The sequence below is a fragment of the Protopterus annectens genome, chromosome 11.part0 (assembly GCF_019279795.1).
Source record: "Protopterus annectens isolate FY-2018-M chromosome 11.part0, PAN1.0, whole genome shotgun sequence".
Taxonomy (NCBI): domain Eukaryota; kingdom Metazoa; phylum Chordata; order Ceratodontiformes; family Protopteridae; genus Protopterus; species Protopterus annectens.
Genome location: NC_056745.1, coordinates 1,051,199,560 through 1,051,215,996, shown reverse-complemented (window position 1 = coordinate 1,051,215,996; position 16,437 = coordinate 1,051,199,560). Strand labels below are relative to the sequence as shown.

At 39.5% G+C, this 16,437-nt stretch overlaps 1 protein-coding gene across 1 annotated transcript in view; it reads left to right on the top strand.

The window, feature by feature from the left end:
* Nucleotides 1-16,437, top strand: part of LOC122815019 (mucin-2-like) — a 197,210-nt gene that overhangs the window by 133,060 nt on the left and 47,713 nt on the right. Inside the window, exon 16 of the mRNA XM_044087271.1 lies at nt 2,132-2,242. Within this exon, the coding sequence (XP_043943206.1) occupies nt 2,132-2,242 (111 nt within the window). The remainder of the gene's footprint in view (nt 1-2,131; nt 2,243-16,437) is intronic.

The following is a 16,437-nucleotide window of genomic DNA, read 5'->3' as shown; positions in this document are numbered from 1 at the left end:
ATTATCAGGACTGTGGTGGGAAGTTACGGGTCGGGTTCAGGTAAGTGTGCGATTGTGTGGATGTTAAGGTTAGGGCGCGGGTTAGGTGAGTTAGGGTTAGGGCACGGGTGAGGTGGGTGTGCGATAGTGACAGACTTTAGGGTTAGGGCGGGATAGGTGAGTTAGGGTTAGGGCGCGGGTCAGGTGAGTGTCCAATAGAGACGGACCTTAGGGTTAGGGTTTGGGTTAAGGTAAGTGGATAGGTAGTAGTGTATGTACAGTTTATTGTAGGGTTAGATGTAGGATTTTAAGTGTATGTGTGTGGATTGATGTTTTTTTGGTTCACTTGTGTTGTGTGTGTGTTTCTTGGAACAGCATTTCTTTTCCCTGGGGAGAAAATCGCTGTTCTAAGACTTTGATGTTTGTGCAATTCGTGGTTTGAGGTTTGAATATATGGTGTTCGAACTTCAGCTATTTCGGTGAACTGATATAGACCCTAGGAGAAGTTGGTCCCTGCAATCTGTTGCTTCTGTCCCCTACTTCTTTCTCTATTTTTGTTGCCAGTATGACCCACTACAAAGCTTTCATGATATGGCTCTGCCATGCTTCTAATTTTACATGCAAGAGGTATAACTTTTCTACTTTCAAATCACATCCCTTTTGCTTCATTAATCATGCTATTTTGCTGAGTTTTTTCCTTATGTATTTCCCACAGCCTGGTGTTCCTCTCTCTGTATAAAGTCTAGACTGTGCACAGCACACAAGAAGTATTGCATCTTTGTTTCTGGGATATATCCAGATTATACATACCAACATTTTGTTTGCTGCTGGTTATGATACTATAGTCTATGAGTGATCAACACCCCAAATCTTTTTTCCTACTCAGATATCATCAATTCCACTTACCCAACTCATGGGTCACACCAGAGTTATTATGGCACAAGTGTTTTACTTTGCATTTATTGCCAATGAACCTCAACTGCCTCATTATCTGCCTTCTGTGTTGGTCTTTCCAAATTCTTCATTAGACTCTTCTTCGGTCATCCATTATTAGTTCTACTTTTAGATCATCTATGAAGAGGTTAATACTGCCCTATTTTCTCTCATTCATATCTAAAATGAGTACAGTATCTAGAACTAATACAGGCAGTAAACCACTAGTGACTTTCCTTTTTCTGCACATTGTACCCCTCAGTATCCCAACACATTGTATTCTCTCAACCATGAAACAATCCATGTCCATACTATCAATTCTAACCCTGATCCCTATGGTACTCCTAACAGCCACCTGTTTAAGACCATGTAAGAGTCGTTAGAGAAGGCCAACTTCTGCTAATGTTCCTCTGTAAAATTTTACTAAAACCCAGTCATTAACCTGGAACAGGTTTATCAGACAATTTCTTTTGACCACAAACTAAACAGGTTGGTAAGGAATGAAAAAAAATTATATAATCTCGTTTCCAGGTTTGGGTAGAGATACCAAATTGTCTTAACTGTTGCTCACTGATTAAACTTACTGCAGGTTTTAAAAGGTAAAAAACTTGTAATCTGAAAGTTAATTCTTTAATGGTTTCCATCACCTTTTTTCAAACAATTAGTAGGTAGGACAGAACATTTCAGGTAAAACTAGAAAAATGATATTTATAATAAGCTCTAAAGCTCTCGATGACAAGTGATTTTGAAGAAAGCTATTGGGAGAAGAGGCTTTAGCCCATCAGATTATCACAAATTTAAACACATTGAAGATTGTGCTGCATATGGTAAAGTTCATAATATGCTGTATTTTGCATCCATAGTTACTTTGTGATGTTTGTACTGAATGTTGGACAGTCCTCATCAATGGCTGTGGCTGTATGATGTTTTCTGATGCCTGTGTGAATTTCAAAACTACAATTTGCAGCTTAAGAGCATAGTCTATGAACTGAAGAAGTCCTTAAAGATGAAATTATCATTAATCTGAGTCCCTATCTGTCTGGCCAAGACAGAGAAGCAGATTTTTTAAGAAATAGAAAGTTATATATTGTAAAGTTTCTTCTTTGTCAGTTTTAATGTCCTCCTACATGTAGCATCTTTATATATTTTTTGATAATACATATTCATGAAACTTGGTCATTTGTGAAATTTGAACCTTTATATATAATGTGTTTTTCAGGAAGGTGAGCTAGTTCAAGATGATAAACACCCATGCATTTCATATACCTGCCAAGATGGAGAAATGGTATCCTCAGTTCAGGAATGTCAAAACCAGACACATTGCCCAGAGGTATGTATATTAACATGTATCATTGCAGTAAGGTGTTCTTTTAAACAATCTGTGTATCGTTTTGCAGAAAAAAAGCATATACTACAGACTTTGCTTTGGGATCTCATTCATGTGCTTAATTCAGTCTGACAGTGATGTTGACACAGTACAGCCCAAAATATGGCACTGCAGAAATAATACCTTGTTGTATTGACAGTTTATGAAGTTCTTTCCAGTGATATTAGCCCACTTATCCATGGCATGAGCTATAGTACATCCAATATTATCTTGTTTTTATTCGTTTAGAACGGTTGCTTACAGCAGATACAACAGCTAAGCCACTGATGTAATCAAAAACTATAGCTCAGTACATTCTGTATAACATGCATTCATCCACCCATCCACACATCCATCTTCTGAAAACCTGTTTTGTCCTTTACTGGGTCACAGGGATGTGGGACATTTACTGGCAGGCAGCCCATGGATGAAGTCAAATTCAAAAATGTTTTTCTACAGTTTCTGTATTCAAGAACTTTGAAAAGAAAATCCCAGTCGACTGTGTCAAAGGCTCTTTTAATATCAAAAACAATTCCTGCCTTATCTCTGGAGCAGTCCAGATTTTTGATAGTATTTGACATTTTCCACCAGCTGAACACTATTTCTCTCCCTTTAACAAAAGCATTTTGACCAGTGTGGATTAGATGCGGGAGAATGGCATCCAGCCTATTAGCCAAGATCTTACCAAATATTTTTAAATCAAGACTTAATAAAGAAATGGTCTTAAAATCTCCTAATGTAGGTACTCTCTTTTTGGTTTTAGGATAAGCATTAACATAACATTATTAAGATCAGGGTATAATTCTTTAACAGAGTCCCAGGAGTTGTATACCTTTGTGATTGTTTGCCATAATAGATCTCATCCTCAATTATAGATTTCAGTAAGAACAGCATCCTATGGCTAGGTCCTTAATAAGCTTCATTTGGGCTATGGCTTTAGCAACATCTCTATATGTTCATAGGTTCACAGGCAAGCAATAGGCTAACTGCCACTGTGAGCCATTTTAAGCCAAAATAATTTCACTCAAATGTGAGAATCAAACCTTATATCTTGTGTCTATATGGTAAACACTTTAATCATTATGGTGATGGGTTTGTTCAAACCCCTGCTCCAATCAATGTCTGTAGAGTTAGACTGCACCACCATAAACCTGCACAGGTTATTGGTGTTCTTGCACATAGGTCTGTTAAGGGATATTTTATTATAATACCTTTCTGATATAGTTATCTGTGATAATGGCTGTTCCAGATTGTATTACAGCCAACAGTATATAAGTTTCCATATTCAGCTGCTTAAAAGAACCAAACCACACATTTTGGGTAACTCTCTTGTTTAAGCCACCAAAATTGACCCCAACATAAGAGCACAGCTACTACCTTTGACATCTCTAGTAAGTTAATTTTGATGCATAAAGCCATTTCTAGATCAAGCAAATAACTTGAGTTATCCTGTTCAACTATCTGTTGGTTTTATGTTCCATTACTATGGTTCTGTCTTCTCTTCTAATACCCCCTGTTCACAATAGACCCCCCTCACAAAGTAGATTTACAACCTTCCCATCAACATCTATAGACAGTAGTGTTGTTCCTTCCCTAGAAATCTAAGACTATGGCCCTTAAAGTATTCCTATCTTTATTGAAGGTTCACTAGGAGTAGGCCCTCTTCCAATTTCTGACTTTCTGGTAGACTTGTGCTATAATGTATTACTATGGTTTTAAGGATATGATTTGAGAGTCCATCCTCATGTATCATAGGGATATGCACCTTATTCCTAAATTATTATGAAAAAATGGGGTTTATCCTGGTACCAGATTCTTAGAGAAAGAAGAGACTACACCTTCTGGGTGAAACTCCCTCTAGATATCCAGTCATTTGTAAGTAGGCATCAAAGTCATTAGAGCAGCCTGGCTTTGGTGATGACATTCTTTCTTGCTATATAACCTGTCTTTGGGGTCATGACACACCAAATTAAAATCACCTGCTAGTATGCTAAATTGGGCTGGGCTAGCACTTCTCTGTCAAGCCAATAAAAACTCAGCAAAAAGGGCTGTATCATCCCTATAACCCATTCTTCACCACTGACATTTCCTTCCCAGATCAGCCATCTCACAATGTCATTATGTGAAGTCTTGTTAGCCTCTCTCTCACTAAAGATGAAACATAAGTACTTCCCCCTTTTGCCCCTGCCAGTGCTGTGATCTGCAAACATTGTGTGAAAAACTTTGATTTAAATTTGTTAATTTCTCTAACTTTACGATTCATCTCTTGAAGTCATACAATCTGCACACCTTTTCTTTTGATCCTGTGTTGTATCCTAGCCCTGCAAACTGTGTTGAAGTCCCTTATACATTCCAAGAAAATAATTTAATGTTAAGTTGAAAAATTCTACTGTACAACCATGATGTAGCCCCCTACCCTGCATTTAGCTTTTCTGCTGAATGACCCCTCATCATGGAATCCAGGACATTCCCTGGTCTGGAAACTTTGGGTTCCAGGTCTATGCTTACATGGCAATATCTCCTGAAGACAATAAAAAGAAAACATGGACCTGAAGAAAGCAAAAGGGTCCTCCCAATTAGTCCTGGATGACCTATATAAATGTTAATACTCTCTGTTTAAGACAAACCCACCCCAGCTCAGACTGTGTCCCAGTCATTAGGTAAAAATTCAATAACATTAATTTAGCTCATGCCTCAGAAACAGGTACTTGAGAAAATGTTACCTGCTTTATTAAAATGTCCATCTCTTCGTATAAGTGTATCACTTTTTCCAGTAGTACAGTGGTGTCAACAAAGAGGTGTACTTACCTCCTTCAGAGACAAATGTATTCCATGTAATCACATAACATAATGAATTTGTATAAAATAAACATCATTAATTAGATAGAATGCCTTGGAAAAGAAGTAGAAAGGGAGGAGTAAATATACCACCACCAACTCCTGAAGAAAAAAAACACATTAATAAATAGCTTAGTAGGGGTATATTATGGACACAATAATATCAGTTGGATATTAAGACTATTCTGCATAAAAGTATGCCATGTTAGTAAAATTACAAACTAGGTCAATCATCTGTTACTCTTTTATCCAGTTTTGCTAAATCTGATGTCATTTAGCATCTCTCAACTGCTGTGTCAGAGGCACCTGAGAATATTTTATACCAGGCTTTGCCACACACTGGATTTCATTTATCTCAGAAAGTACAAAATTCGGAAGACTTAAGAGGTCTTCTTAAGCCTTGCTGGATTCATTCCAGTAAGTGTCTAGATCACACAGACTACCTTTGGCTCTCTGATTAGGTATTTTAGATTTAGCTTTTGCCCCTCCAGATGCACCATCTGGGGCATTGGTCATTGTTACCCTAGTAGAAGGAGGAGATGAAGAACAATGGGTTATAAAGGTGTCAGATTTAGAAGTAGACGTATTACCAAAGGAGGTTCTAACCCCTCTAGAAATGTTTTTTTCTTAAGAGGTGTAGGTTTTTATCTGGAAACACTGGTCTGTGGGGTTTACTGCATTCCATCTCCCATTCCGTTTTCTTATCAGTCCATTTTCCATCACCACTCTCCCTGATTTCTGGATCAAGCTGCATTTTCACCCTATCAACAAACTTCTTCATTTGATTAGCAGTACACAAAAACATCCTACTACCATCTTTTTGTGTTATTAAAACAGCTGGGTACACTAAAGAAGCTTTTAAGCAAGCTCTCCCGTTTCCCTTTTAAAAGACAGCATACTCTGTCATAATCTGTACAGTCTTTGAGAAAAGTCTGTTAAAAAATGAAGAGTATGCTTACCCCAATGATTACCTCTGCTGCTAAATTAAGTTAAGTATTACCAGTTGAAAGGCAAGTAAAGCATACCTTGGTCTATTCTTTTCTAAATACAAGGGGCCCTTATAGTGAACCTTTCAATAGCAGGATTTAAATAGCCAGGCAAGTTTACTGTTTTAGCCAGCAAAGGTTCAAAGACAGCACATAGGTCACTTTCAGCCACATTATCTGATGCTCCTTTCACTTGTACCTTGATTATGTGATTTCTGTTTTAAATATCATCCCATTTTACTAGCTGAGCAGTCAAATCCTGTGTCAGTTTAACGACAACTGTGGTGGTATACTGCTTTGTATAGCATTGTACTACATTTTTCAAGGGTTCCACTTCGATTTCAAGCTGTTCAGCCTTTGTTATCACAAAATCAATGAGTGGTAGGGCTCCACCTCATAGATGACAATGGAGAGCTGTTTGAATAAAATCAACAGGCGCTCATCTGAAGATGCTTAGTAAAGTGATCCAATATATTGCTTTGCTCCATTTGTTTATCAACACTCATGGGCATCAGGAAAAAATGGAATCAAGGGTAAAGAAAAGACATATGGCAGTTTTAATGCTTGGGATAAGCAGGAGGAAAACATATATGAGTCCATATTTCTTTGGTTCAGCCCCCCCCCCATAAGTAGATGCATCTTGAATTCTGATGAAGAAAAATCACTTCTGTCTCATTTCTTTATGTTATAGGTTCATAGGTTGGTACTAGGTTATTGGCCCTAAGGCCTATACAAGCCTAGCCATAACAATTCCCTGGCTATTTCTTCCCAGAATATTTACTTCCCTGGACCCCTGTCTAGCAGGGTGACTGACGTGATCCCCTGGGTGAATTTCCTATCTCCCATCCAATTGTCAAGGTTCCTTTTGAAGAGGCCCAAAGAGGTGCTCAGCTGACATGCATGAGCAGTCTATCTGGGGAGTCTCTGGATCAGGAACCTACCCCTCCAGCATGTTTTGTTCATTATGATGACCAGGTTTAGTTCCCTGGAGCATGTGGCTCTGAGGGATTGGGATTTCTTTAAGTGTAGCATGTCCAACAGCTCAGGGTTTGACATGGCCTTGTATGTTAAGCAGAGATTGCCTCTGAGTAGGTGATATATGACAGAGTATAGCTGGAGTTTTTTTAGATGGTCAGCATAGGGCATCTGCTTTAGGCCTGTGATTTTTTTTAGTGAGGTATTGCTATGGCCTTCCCAGTTGTTGCAGATGTCTTGTGAGATGCATACCAAATGTGGTGTTGTACTCTATAATGGGTCTAATGAGGGATGAGTACAGTGGGGCAATGACCTCCTTTCTTCTGGATGAAAAGCCCTTAGTGATGAGGTGTGCCACATAGAAGGATTTCCTGACTGTTGTGGCAATGTGGTTATCGAAGGTGAGACCACTGTCCACCTGTGTCCCTAAGTTTCTTATCACACTTTCAGTGTTTAGTGTACTGCCACTTATATGGTAATTCATGGGTACTTGTTTTTTCTGAAAGGGGATAACTATACATTTCTTGACATTGAGCTTGAGCCCATGGCTCTGGCACCAAGCATCTGTTTCTGTAAGGCTGTTTTGTAGAATATCGACATCATTTGGGGATTCAATAATGGCTCCCAGTTTGCAGCCATCTGCAAACTTTGTTAGCCAGAATCCCTTAGTGCTGGCCTGTACTTCAGAGAAATAGATGCCAAACAAGACTGGTCCCAGGAGTGAACCCTGAGGTACTCTGCTTGTCACTTGTCTGGAGCTGGATTTTGAGTCGGCTACTTTTACAGTGTGGGTTCTGTCAGTAAGTCAGTTGGCAACCCATTGAGTGACATAGGGATTAATGCCCAGCTTAGTAAGTTTATCTAGGATTCCAGAGTGGGGGATGGTGTCAAAGGCATTGGCGAGGTCCAGAAAGGCCTTACCATCATCCACGGCTCTGGAGACTGATTTGAAGAAGTCAATCAGGTTGAGTTGAAACCAAACTGGGTGGGGTCCAGTGTTTGAAGGTTGCCAATGTCCTTGTTTATAAGTTCCATGATAATACTTTCCATGGCTTTGCAGATCAGGCTTGTCAGACTGATGGGACGATAGGTCCCGGGATCCAAGGTGGATTCCCCCTTGTGGAGTGAGATAACTGTAGCTGTGTGCCACTCATTGGGCACGAAGCCTGAGGTGAGGCTATGATTAAGCATGACACTTAGGTGAGGTGCCAGTTCATTTTGTAGTTCATGTAGTACATAGTCCGGGATATTGTCTAGCCCCATGGATGCTGTATTTTTAGCTTTGGAGTGTGCGTTTTTTACCTATGTGACTGTGATTACCAGAATTTGGCAATCTTTTGGTATTGAGATGGGCTGTTTAGGGGGTCTGAGGTGGGTGAAGTTGGCACTGAATTGATCTGCCAGGATATTGGCAATATCCTTGGGATCAGTATATTTAATGCCATTCTGTTGTAGCTCAGAGCAGATCTGAGCATTGCCATTTCAATTCTTGACATAACTATAGAATGCCTTGTGGTTGTCCTTGGAATCTTTGGCAATTTTTTTTTCGTAACTAGCTTTGGAGGATTTTATGACAGATCTCAACTTCTTACTGAGGCTGGTAAGAGAGCTTTTTGTATCCTGGGATTTTCCTCTTTTCTGCAACAGTTTCTTCCTTCTGTTTTATAGTTTGTTTATGGCAGGGGACTGCCAGATTGGGTTACTTTTTTTGGAGGACACCGTCTAGGTTCTGTTTGGAATGTCATGATTCATGCATAAGTGGATGTGCTCGTACAGTGCCTTAGTGTAGGATTCAGCAGTCGAACCTTCAGTTCCAGTCTGCATGGGTGTCATGAAGTTTGTCACTTCTGACTTGGGTAGCATGAAGTTGGCTTTGGAGAAGTTTTTTTATGGAGGTTTCCCTACTGGGGGTGGGGGTAGGATGTGGACATCAAGGGTGATTAGCTTATGGTCAGACCTGACCAATGAGGGGGTGACCACTGGTGTGGAGCATCAATCTCTTATGTTGGTAATGACCAGGTCTAGGATATTTGATCCCCTGGTGGGACTATGGATTAGTTGGTCCAGGGCATTGGAACTTATGAATTCCAAGAACCGTTGGGCAAAGGTGTTGGTACCCGAGTAGTTTTCCCAATTAATGGCAGAGTAGTTGAAATCACCCAGTATTAGGGTGTTTGGTTGTATCTTAATATTTTCTAGTATATTTAGAAAGGTGTAGTGAGAACCTTGGACCATGGTGGGGGATCTGTAGCAAGCTACAATTTGTATTGCAGTCTTACCTAGTGTTAATTGCACCTGTAGAATTTCAGATGCATTGTGTTGGGAAACTAGCCTGGAGGTGTGAATATCCTTGGTGAATATGGACACTCCTCCACCTTTAGTGCTTCGGTCCTGGTTTGGTGGCCTAAAAGTGTGTTAAGAGTTGTAGCCTGGTATTGCAAGGGTGCTCTCTAGAGCCTTGGACCAGGTCTCAGTTACTGCACAGATATCGATGTTCTCCATTTTTAGGAGTGCCTCGAGAGAGTGAATTTTGAGGTTTAGACTTCTAGCATTGAGTAGCATTACCTTCAGATTTTGCATGCTTATATCAGTTATGGTGGTGGATTTGTCCTTTGAGCTTTGCCTAAAAAAGGCAGTATAGTGGTGGTATTAGCCTTAGCCAGTAACCTGAATCCCAGCGGTGACAGGTGCAGACCATCTCTGGTAAGGTATCATGGTCTGTTGATCATGTCATCCCAGGCAGACAGATATTGGACCCCCTTTGAATGGCACCAGAAACTTAGCCAATTGTTGAAGTCAATCATTTTGTCCTTATACTGTGATATCATTCTGGGCGAAGGCAGGATGCTGCTCAGGGCTAGGGTCATACCTGCCTCTTCCATGTCTCTTTTCATTTAGTCCAGGGAGGTACCTATCAAGTCATTCACTCCAACATGGACAATGACAGAGTCGTATTTGTATTTGTTGTGGAGTGACTTGAGTGCATGCATTATGTGGTGGATCCTGGCACCCGACAGGCAGCTGACAGTAATTTTCTCCTTGTTCAGCCTGGTGAGTGGAACATCAGTGTGCCTGACTATAGAGTCACCTATGACTAAAGTGTTGGGTACGTTGTCTTGTCTTAGGGGATGTTATTTGGTGGCACACTGGTGTTTTGAACTATGTGTCACTTTGGTTGTGATTGGTGTTTGTTTGCATTTCAGCTTCGGAGGTCCTTGTTGCTTAGGCAGGTTAATATTAAGGGCCTCCGCATAAGTGGGTTTAGTGTTACTATGTGTGGATGTTGCTGGCGTGAGTTTTGAAGGGCTATGTGTTGCTTGAGGTGTAGTGCATGTGTTAACCTTCTCCTCTTGACTGTCTGGCACAATCATGGCTGGAGAGAGCTTTGCTTCCATTTTGGCTATGTAAATGCGTCTCTCGCAGGTTGTAGTGTTGGGCAGTAGGAGGAGAGGGTTGTCTGTGTACATGAGGCAATTGCTGCATTGCCCCAGTATGCCCAGATTCACCAGGTGGACAGGAGAAATCACCGGAAGCTGACCTTTGGACATGCCTGGTTCTGTGTTTCTTTAGTAAAGTACAAGAGTTGTTTTCCCTTACCTTGGCAAGGTACTTTGCAATTATAGGCTGTTTAGTGCCTACGATTAATTTCTTCTTATTAACAAGGAGAATTGAGTGCTTGCATCAGTTTAAGGCTTCCTAGTACTTTCCAGCAGGTTTTAGAGCAAGTGCTAGTCACAGGGATTCAGATTTTAGTGCTACTACTGAGAAACCGGCTAGTTCTAAGGGAAAATTTGAAGAGCAAACTTTCTGACACCGGGAATAGTTTAAAGTGCTAGACTAATAAGCTAATAAAATTGCAGGAGAGCAGAGAACTAGCAGATCTAAGGGAAAAAATTAAAGAATCACTGGTTGACTGAGTTTGCTGTTGACTGAAATATTAGAGATGATATCAGCTTACCAGATAATACCCACATCCTCGAAAAAGCCTAACATTCATATACTCCTGGTGTGGACCACTGTGTCCTAAACTCAGTGCAAAGAAATGCAATGTTGTTTTACTTAGGAAGCAAGAACACCCCTGCCCCTGCCTCATAAATGATACCCTCTCAAAATAAACACTGTCATAAAAGATCTAGGTACATTTGTGGGCAATAAACTCTCTTTTCACTATGATATATCAATTATCATTAAAACATCTTCCTGTCTACTGTAGTTTATAACCAAAGGCATATCATTCAGGACCACAGAAGTTCTCGTCCCTTTCTACTCCTCCCTTATCAGATGCATAATGTAATATAATCTTGTTTTTCACATATGTCTATCCAAATATATTACCCAACTAGATAAACCAAAATGGACCCAAAACAAAACCAACCAAACAAAAAAAATCTCAAGTATGAGCTTCCTCAGAAAGTCTGAAAGCCCTAACACTTTATGCCATCTTCTACAAACTATTATGCAGTGACCAGAGCAGTAATTAGGCTATCTGATGCCCTGGAGACTTTCCCCAACTGGTGTCCCCACCCAACCCAAAGTTGAAAAACAAAAACAAAAATCATAACGTTCTCTGCAAAACTAAAGGAAATAAAAGCTCCTTATCTTTAACTGTTGAAAGCTTTTTTGCTATAACTATAATCAGCAGGTTGTTATACTTAACAGTGCTGACAACAACAAATGAAAATACAATACCAGCATCAATTTAAGAAGCCAACATTTCATCTCTCTTCTTAAAAGACTGCTGGTGCTGCACTCACAGCTCATTGGAAACTGCAGATTGTGCCCCTAACAACATGCAACTGGGACAAATGCCCCATTTGCTCTAGTTATGGCTCTTGTGGTGATGTCTACTTAATTTACAAGGATGCAAACAACCCTGGCGTAACTTACAAGGATGCAAACAACCCTGGCTACTTACTTATTTACATGTGATTAAAGCAAGTAGTATCACTAATCCCCTTTCTAGGGATTTAAGTCTGTATATCATTTTTAAGAGAACCCATTTGCAGAATATATTCATCTCCCATAGGATCCTCTTCCTATTTAGTAAGCTCCCTATCCATATCAAACTCAAAAAAAAAAAAAAAACAAAAGCAGAGGAAGCAGCTCGATTTCATTAAAAGTTTAATTATACATAATTATAGGGTCTGTATTATATTATCAAAATTTGATTTCAGCGAACGCTCACATGAGTGAAAACTCTGGAAATCAAACTTCTTATTGTGGGTGGCTGCACCCCCCACACTCCCTGCTAACTATATAGTCCAACTCCTAGATCGCACTACAGTGAGGAAAGGGCAAATATCCCACTCCTCACTGTACCACGACCTCACAAACACCCTTTTGATTTCCAGCATTTTTGCTCATGTGAGCGTTCACTGAAATCAACTTCCAATAATATAATAGGGAACCTAATTATATATAAAGAGGCCAGGAGCACCTGACCTCAGCATGGATTATTAATGTTTTACTGAAATCATACTGTGTGGTTCCTTTTTTTTCTTTTTCTTTTTTGACTCATTTGTTGATTATTTAGCATTACAAGTGATTAATACTACAGCTATGAGCACTTTTTAGGTTGTTTACATGATCCATAAATTCACCCCAGATTTTCATCCTCAGATCCTACTGTATTGGGAATAACTTTGACTAGGGTCCTAATGGCCTACTCCACTAATCACCTATTATACCTCAATGAAGTTATATATCCCAACACCTTAGGCTGCTGTTTGCTTTGTCATTTATTTATTTGACATTTGTTAACCAGGTTGGTCCAACTGAGCTGAAAGCCCATTTTTGGTGGAGACCTGAGGTGAAATGCTCATACAATTTTATGTAAATAAGCAAAGTAAAAATAAACAGAGATACAAAAATTAAACAATAGAAATATATAACAGTTTAAAAATTTGAGAAATCCCCCCAAAAACAACTTAGAATCATAATTATGGTAAATACAATAGGCGAACACATATACAGTAACTTTTACATGTTCTTATTACATAAGGAATAGGAGGCAAAGCTGTTTAAGCAATTAACTCCTAAAAGTGTTAGCAGGTAGAAGTGGTAGAGCAGGAAATAAGTAGTAGAAGGAAAGAGGTAAGGGTTTATGCACAGTCTTGACAAGGGCATATCCAAGATTTAGACAATGTGTTTAGTTCATTTTTGAAACTACTGGAGTGTATAATAAATATAAATTCTTATGTTGAGTGGGAGTTTTTTTTCCAATTTTGAGATATTAAACATTTGTATAATACTTTCCTGATAGTTTTATTGGGTTAATATTTTTGAAGAAGGAGTTGGTCTGTACTACAGAGTGGCTGAAGAGGGGTATAGTAAGATACAAGATTTGCCAGGGAGGGACAGGCTGAGGGTTTGTTGAGTAGGAAGTGAGTTGTGTGGAGTTGTTGAAGTTGATAGGGGAATTCAAGCCACTGTAGATTCTCTAGTGCGAAGCAGTGGTGAGGGCTATGTGGTAGGTTTGCAGCAAATTTTGTGGTTTTGTTCTATGCCTGTTCAAGCTTAGTAATTAAGGAAGATTGAAGGTTTGTAAGAATAGAGGCAGCCTAGAGAAGGCTAGGAAGTACGTAAGCTTGAGCCAAGGAGAGTCTAGAGTCAAGCGTTAGGAAGTTTTTGTTCCTATACAGTAGGACCAGTTTTTTATTGGATTGTGGGATATGAGGGTCAAATTTTAATTGATAATCTATAATCATTCCAAGTAGCTTTGTGTGTGATTCAACATTAATGATAGTTTTATTTAAGGAAGAGATGGTAAAAGTGGGTTTGAGCTGTGACAGTCATTTTGGGAGAAAGAGTAAAAGTTTAATCTTTTTAGGATTTAAAATTGTCGGTGAGACATCTTTCAACAGAGAGAAAAGAGTCTTGGGTAAGTGTGTGAAGTTGAGAGATACTTTCAGAAGAGGAGATGAGTGTAGAATCATAAGTATGCTGAATAAGAGAGGAGTGATTGCAAGAGGTACAGAGGTCATTAGTGAAAATGTCGAATAGAAGAGGTCCAAGGATTAAGCCCTGGGAAGCACCTGTATAGATGGGAAGGAAGCAGGAGCAGGAGGAATGCCATCTGACAGATTGCATTCTGTTAGAGAGACAGCTGGAGAACCATTTAAGAGGGGAAGTTGAGAGATTAAGGTTGGCTAACTTGGTTAAGAGTATAGAATAGGATACAGTGTCAAAGGCTTTAGATAGGTCTAAGGATAGGCATGAGACAAGCTGATTATTATCAAGGGCTTCAGCAACTGTGTGAGGGAAAGATAAAAGAGCTGTAGTACTTCTATAGTTTGGATGGAAACCATGTTGGGTGAGTGTCAGAAGGTTTTTTAGGATAAGAAAATTAAGAAGCTGAGTATGTACACATATTCCAAAGATTTTTGAGAAGGGACAGTATATATATGGCTCTAAAGTTAGATGGATCAGTGGACTTGCCTCCTTTATGTAGAGAGTGCTACATAGAAATATTTCCAACTTGCCTCCTTTATGTAGAGGGTGCTACATAGAAAAATTTCCAAATGTCAGGTACCATGGCTTCCCTTATTGATAAGTGTTGAAATAGGGTAGGCTATAGAGGGGGTAGATTATCAGCAGAAGGTGAGCCTGGTTTAAGTTTATGGAGGAGAGATTTAATATATGTGGTGGGTGCAGGTTTCAGAGAGAAGACAGTTTGATTAGCAAGTGTTTGGGGAGGGATAGTAGTGTTGGACGTCTGGTCAGTGTTGGCGAGTTTGTCAACAAAGTAATGGTTGAGGAGGGAGGCAGTGTCCTGTGCTGAATTGTTAGGGTAAGAATTAGGTGTTTGAGGGGTTTGAGGAGTACCATGGTGAATGATAGAGATGATAGTTCTCTAAAAGTTTTTGTGATTAAAATGATGGCTAGTTTGAGCCTTGTGGTAAAGGTATTTCTTATCATTGTAGATATGTTTTTTTTTTGTTCAGTTTCTGAGTTTCTTAAAAATTTGATTGTGAGTAGGGGATTTGGATTTTAGCCATGTTTTCCAAGCAGAACCTCTCTGATGTTTAACGGAGCAAGTATCTTTTGTTAGTCATTGGAATAATTAGATTTTATTCTGATTTTTCAAAGAGGTGCTAGTGTGTTGAGAATGTCTAAGAAGATGTTGAATTTTAGCATGGCTTCATTAAGGGGAAGGCTATGTAGGCAGAACCAGTTTATTGACAAAAGTGTTTCATTAAATGTTGTGGAATTGAAGCTAGAGAGTTTACGTCAGTCTTTGTAAAGATGAGGTCTATGTAGTTGTGGAGATTGTCTTAGAGTATAGATGGAAAGTTGATTGTTTAAGGTGTCAGGAAGTGTAGTGGGGTTGTGATAGTGGTGTGGGGTGGTAGTCAGTATCCAGACAAGGGTAGTACTGGAGTTGGAATGTTTATTCAGGTGAGTTGGGGTTGTGATGAGCTGGGTAAATCCAAAGAGACTGATAATTTGGGCAGGGGAGTTTTTAGTTAGTGGTTTCCAGTCAATATTCACATCTCCTAGTATTATAGTTTCATGGGGCATGTTTTGTTACATCCATGACAGTATGTTTTCAAGAACAGGGATTTTTTGCCAGGTGGGATATAGATGGAAACAATAACAAATTGTTGTGGGTGTTTATATGGCAGTATAGTATTAAAAGTTTGGCAGGGTGAAAATTAGGTGACTGGATGGATAAGAGGGAGAGTTTCAGTTGTTTAGAGTACAGTAGACCTACACCACCTTCTTCTTTTTGAGATTCTATCCTGGCAGTTAATATTGTAGCCTGAGGGTAAAATGTCGTTGTTTGAGATATGGGGTTTTAGGCAGGTTTTAGAGAAGGTTAAGATATCTGGAGTATAATGATAATGCATGCGCACGGTTCAGTGGTTTTGTTTAGTGGACTTTGAATGTTTATAGATAATATAGATAAGGTTTTAGGGGAAGAGGAAGAGGGGATTGAGGAGGGGGCTGATGAGATGGGGGTGGAGGAGAAGGATGTTGTTTGAATAGAAGTGGATAGTGATGTGGAGGGACCTGGAATAGGATGTATGTCACCAGCTAGAAAGATAATTCTAGCAAATAAGGTGAGTTTGGGAGTGTAGGATATTTAGATGCAATATTTTAGTTTGAATCTGGGAGAGACAGAGGGGGTGAGAGATAAGACCTTTGTTTTGAAGAGATGAGGGTAAGAAAAGTTAAATAGAGAGGAAGAAACTGAGGATGACAGGCTAAAGTTATGGTTGTTGGTGTGCTTGGGAGACAGTTGGTGTTGGTTTTACATACGAGAGGTTGGTGTGAAAGGAGGTCAGGTAGGGAAAGGAGACACAGAATAGAGGTTATCGGTATGTTGTGAAGCAAGATATGAAGCATGATTTGGAAGAT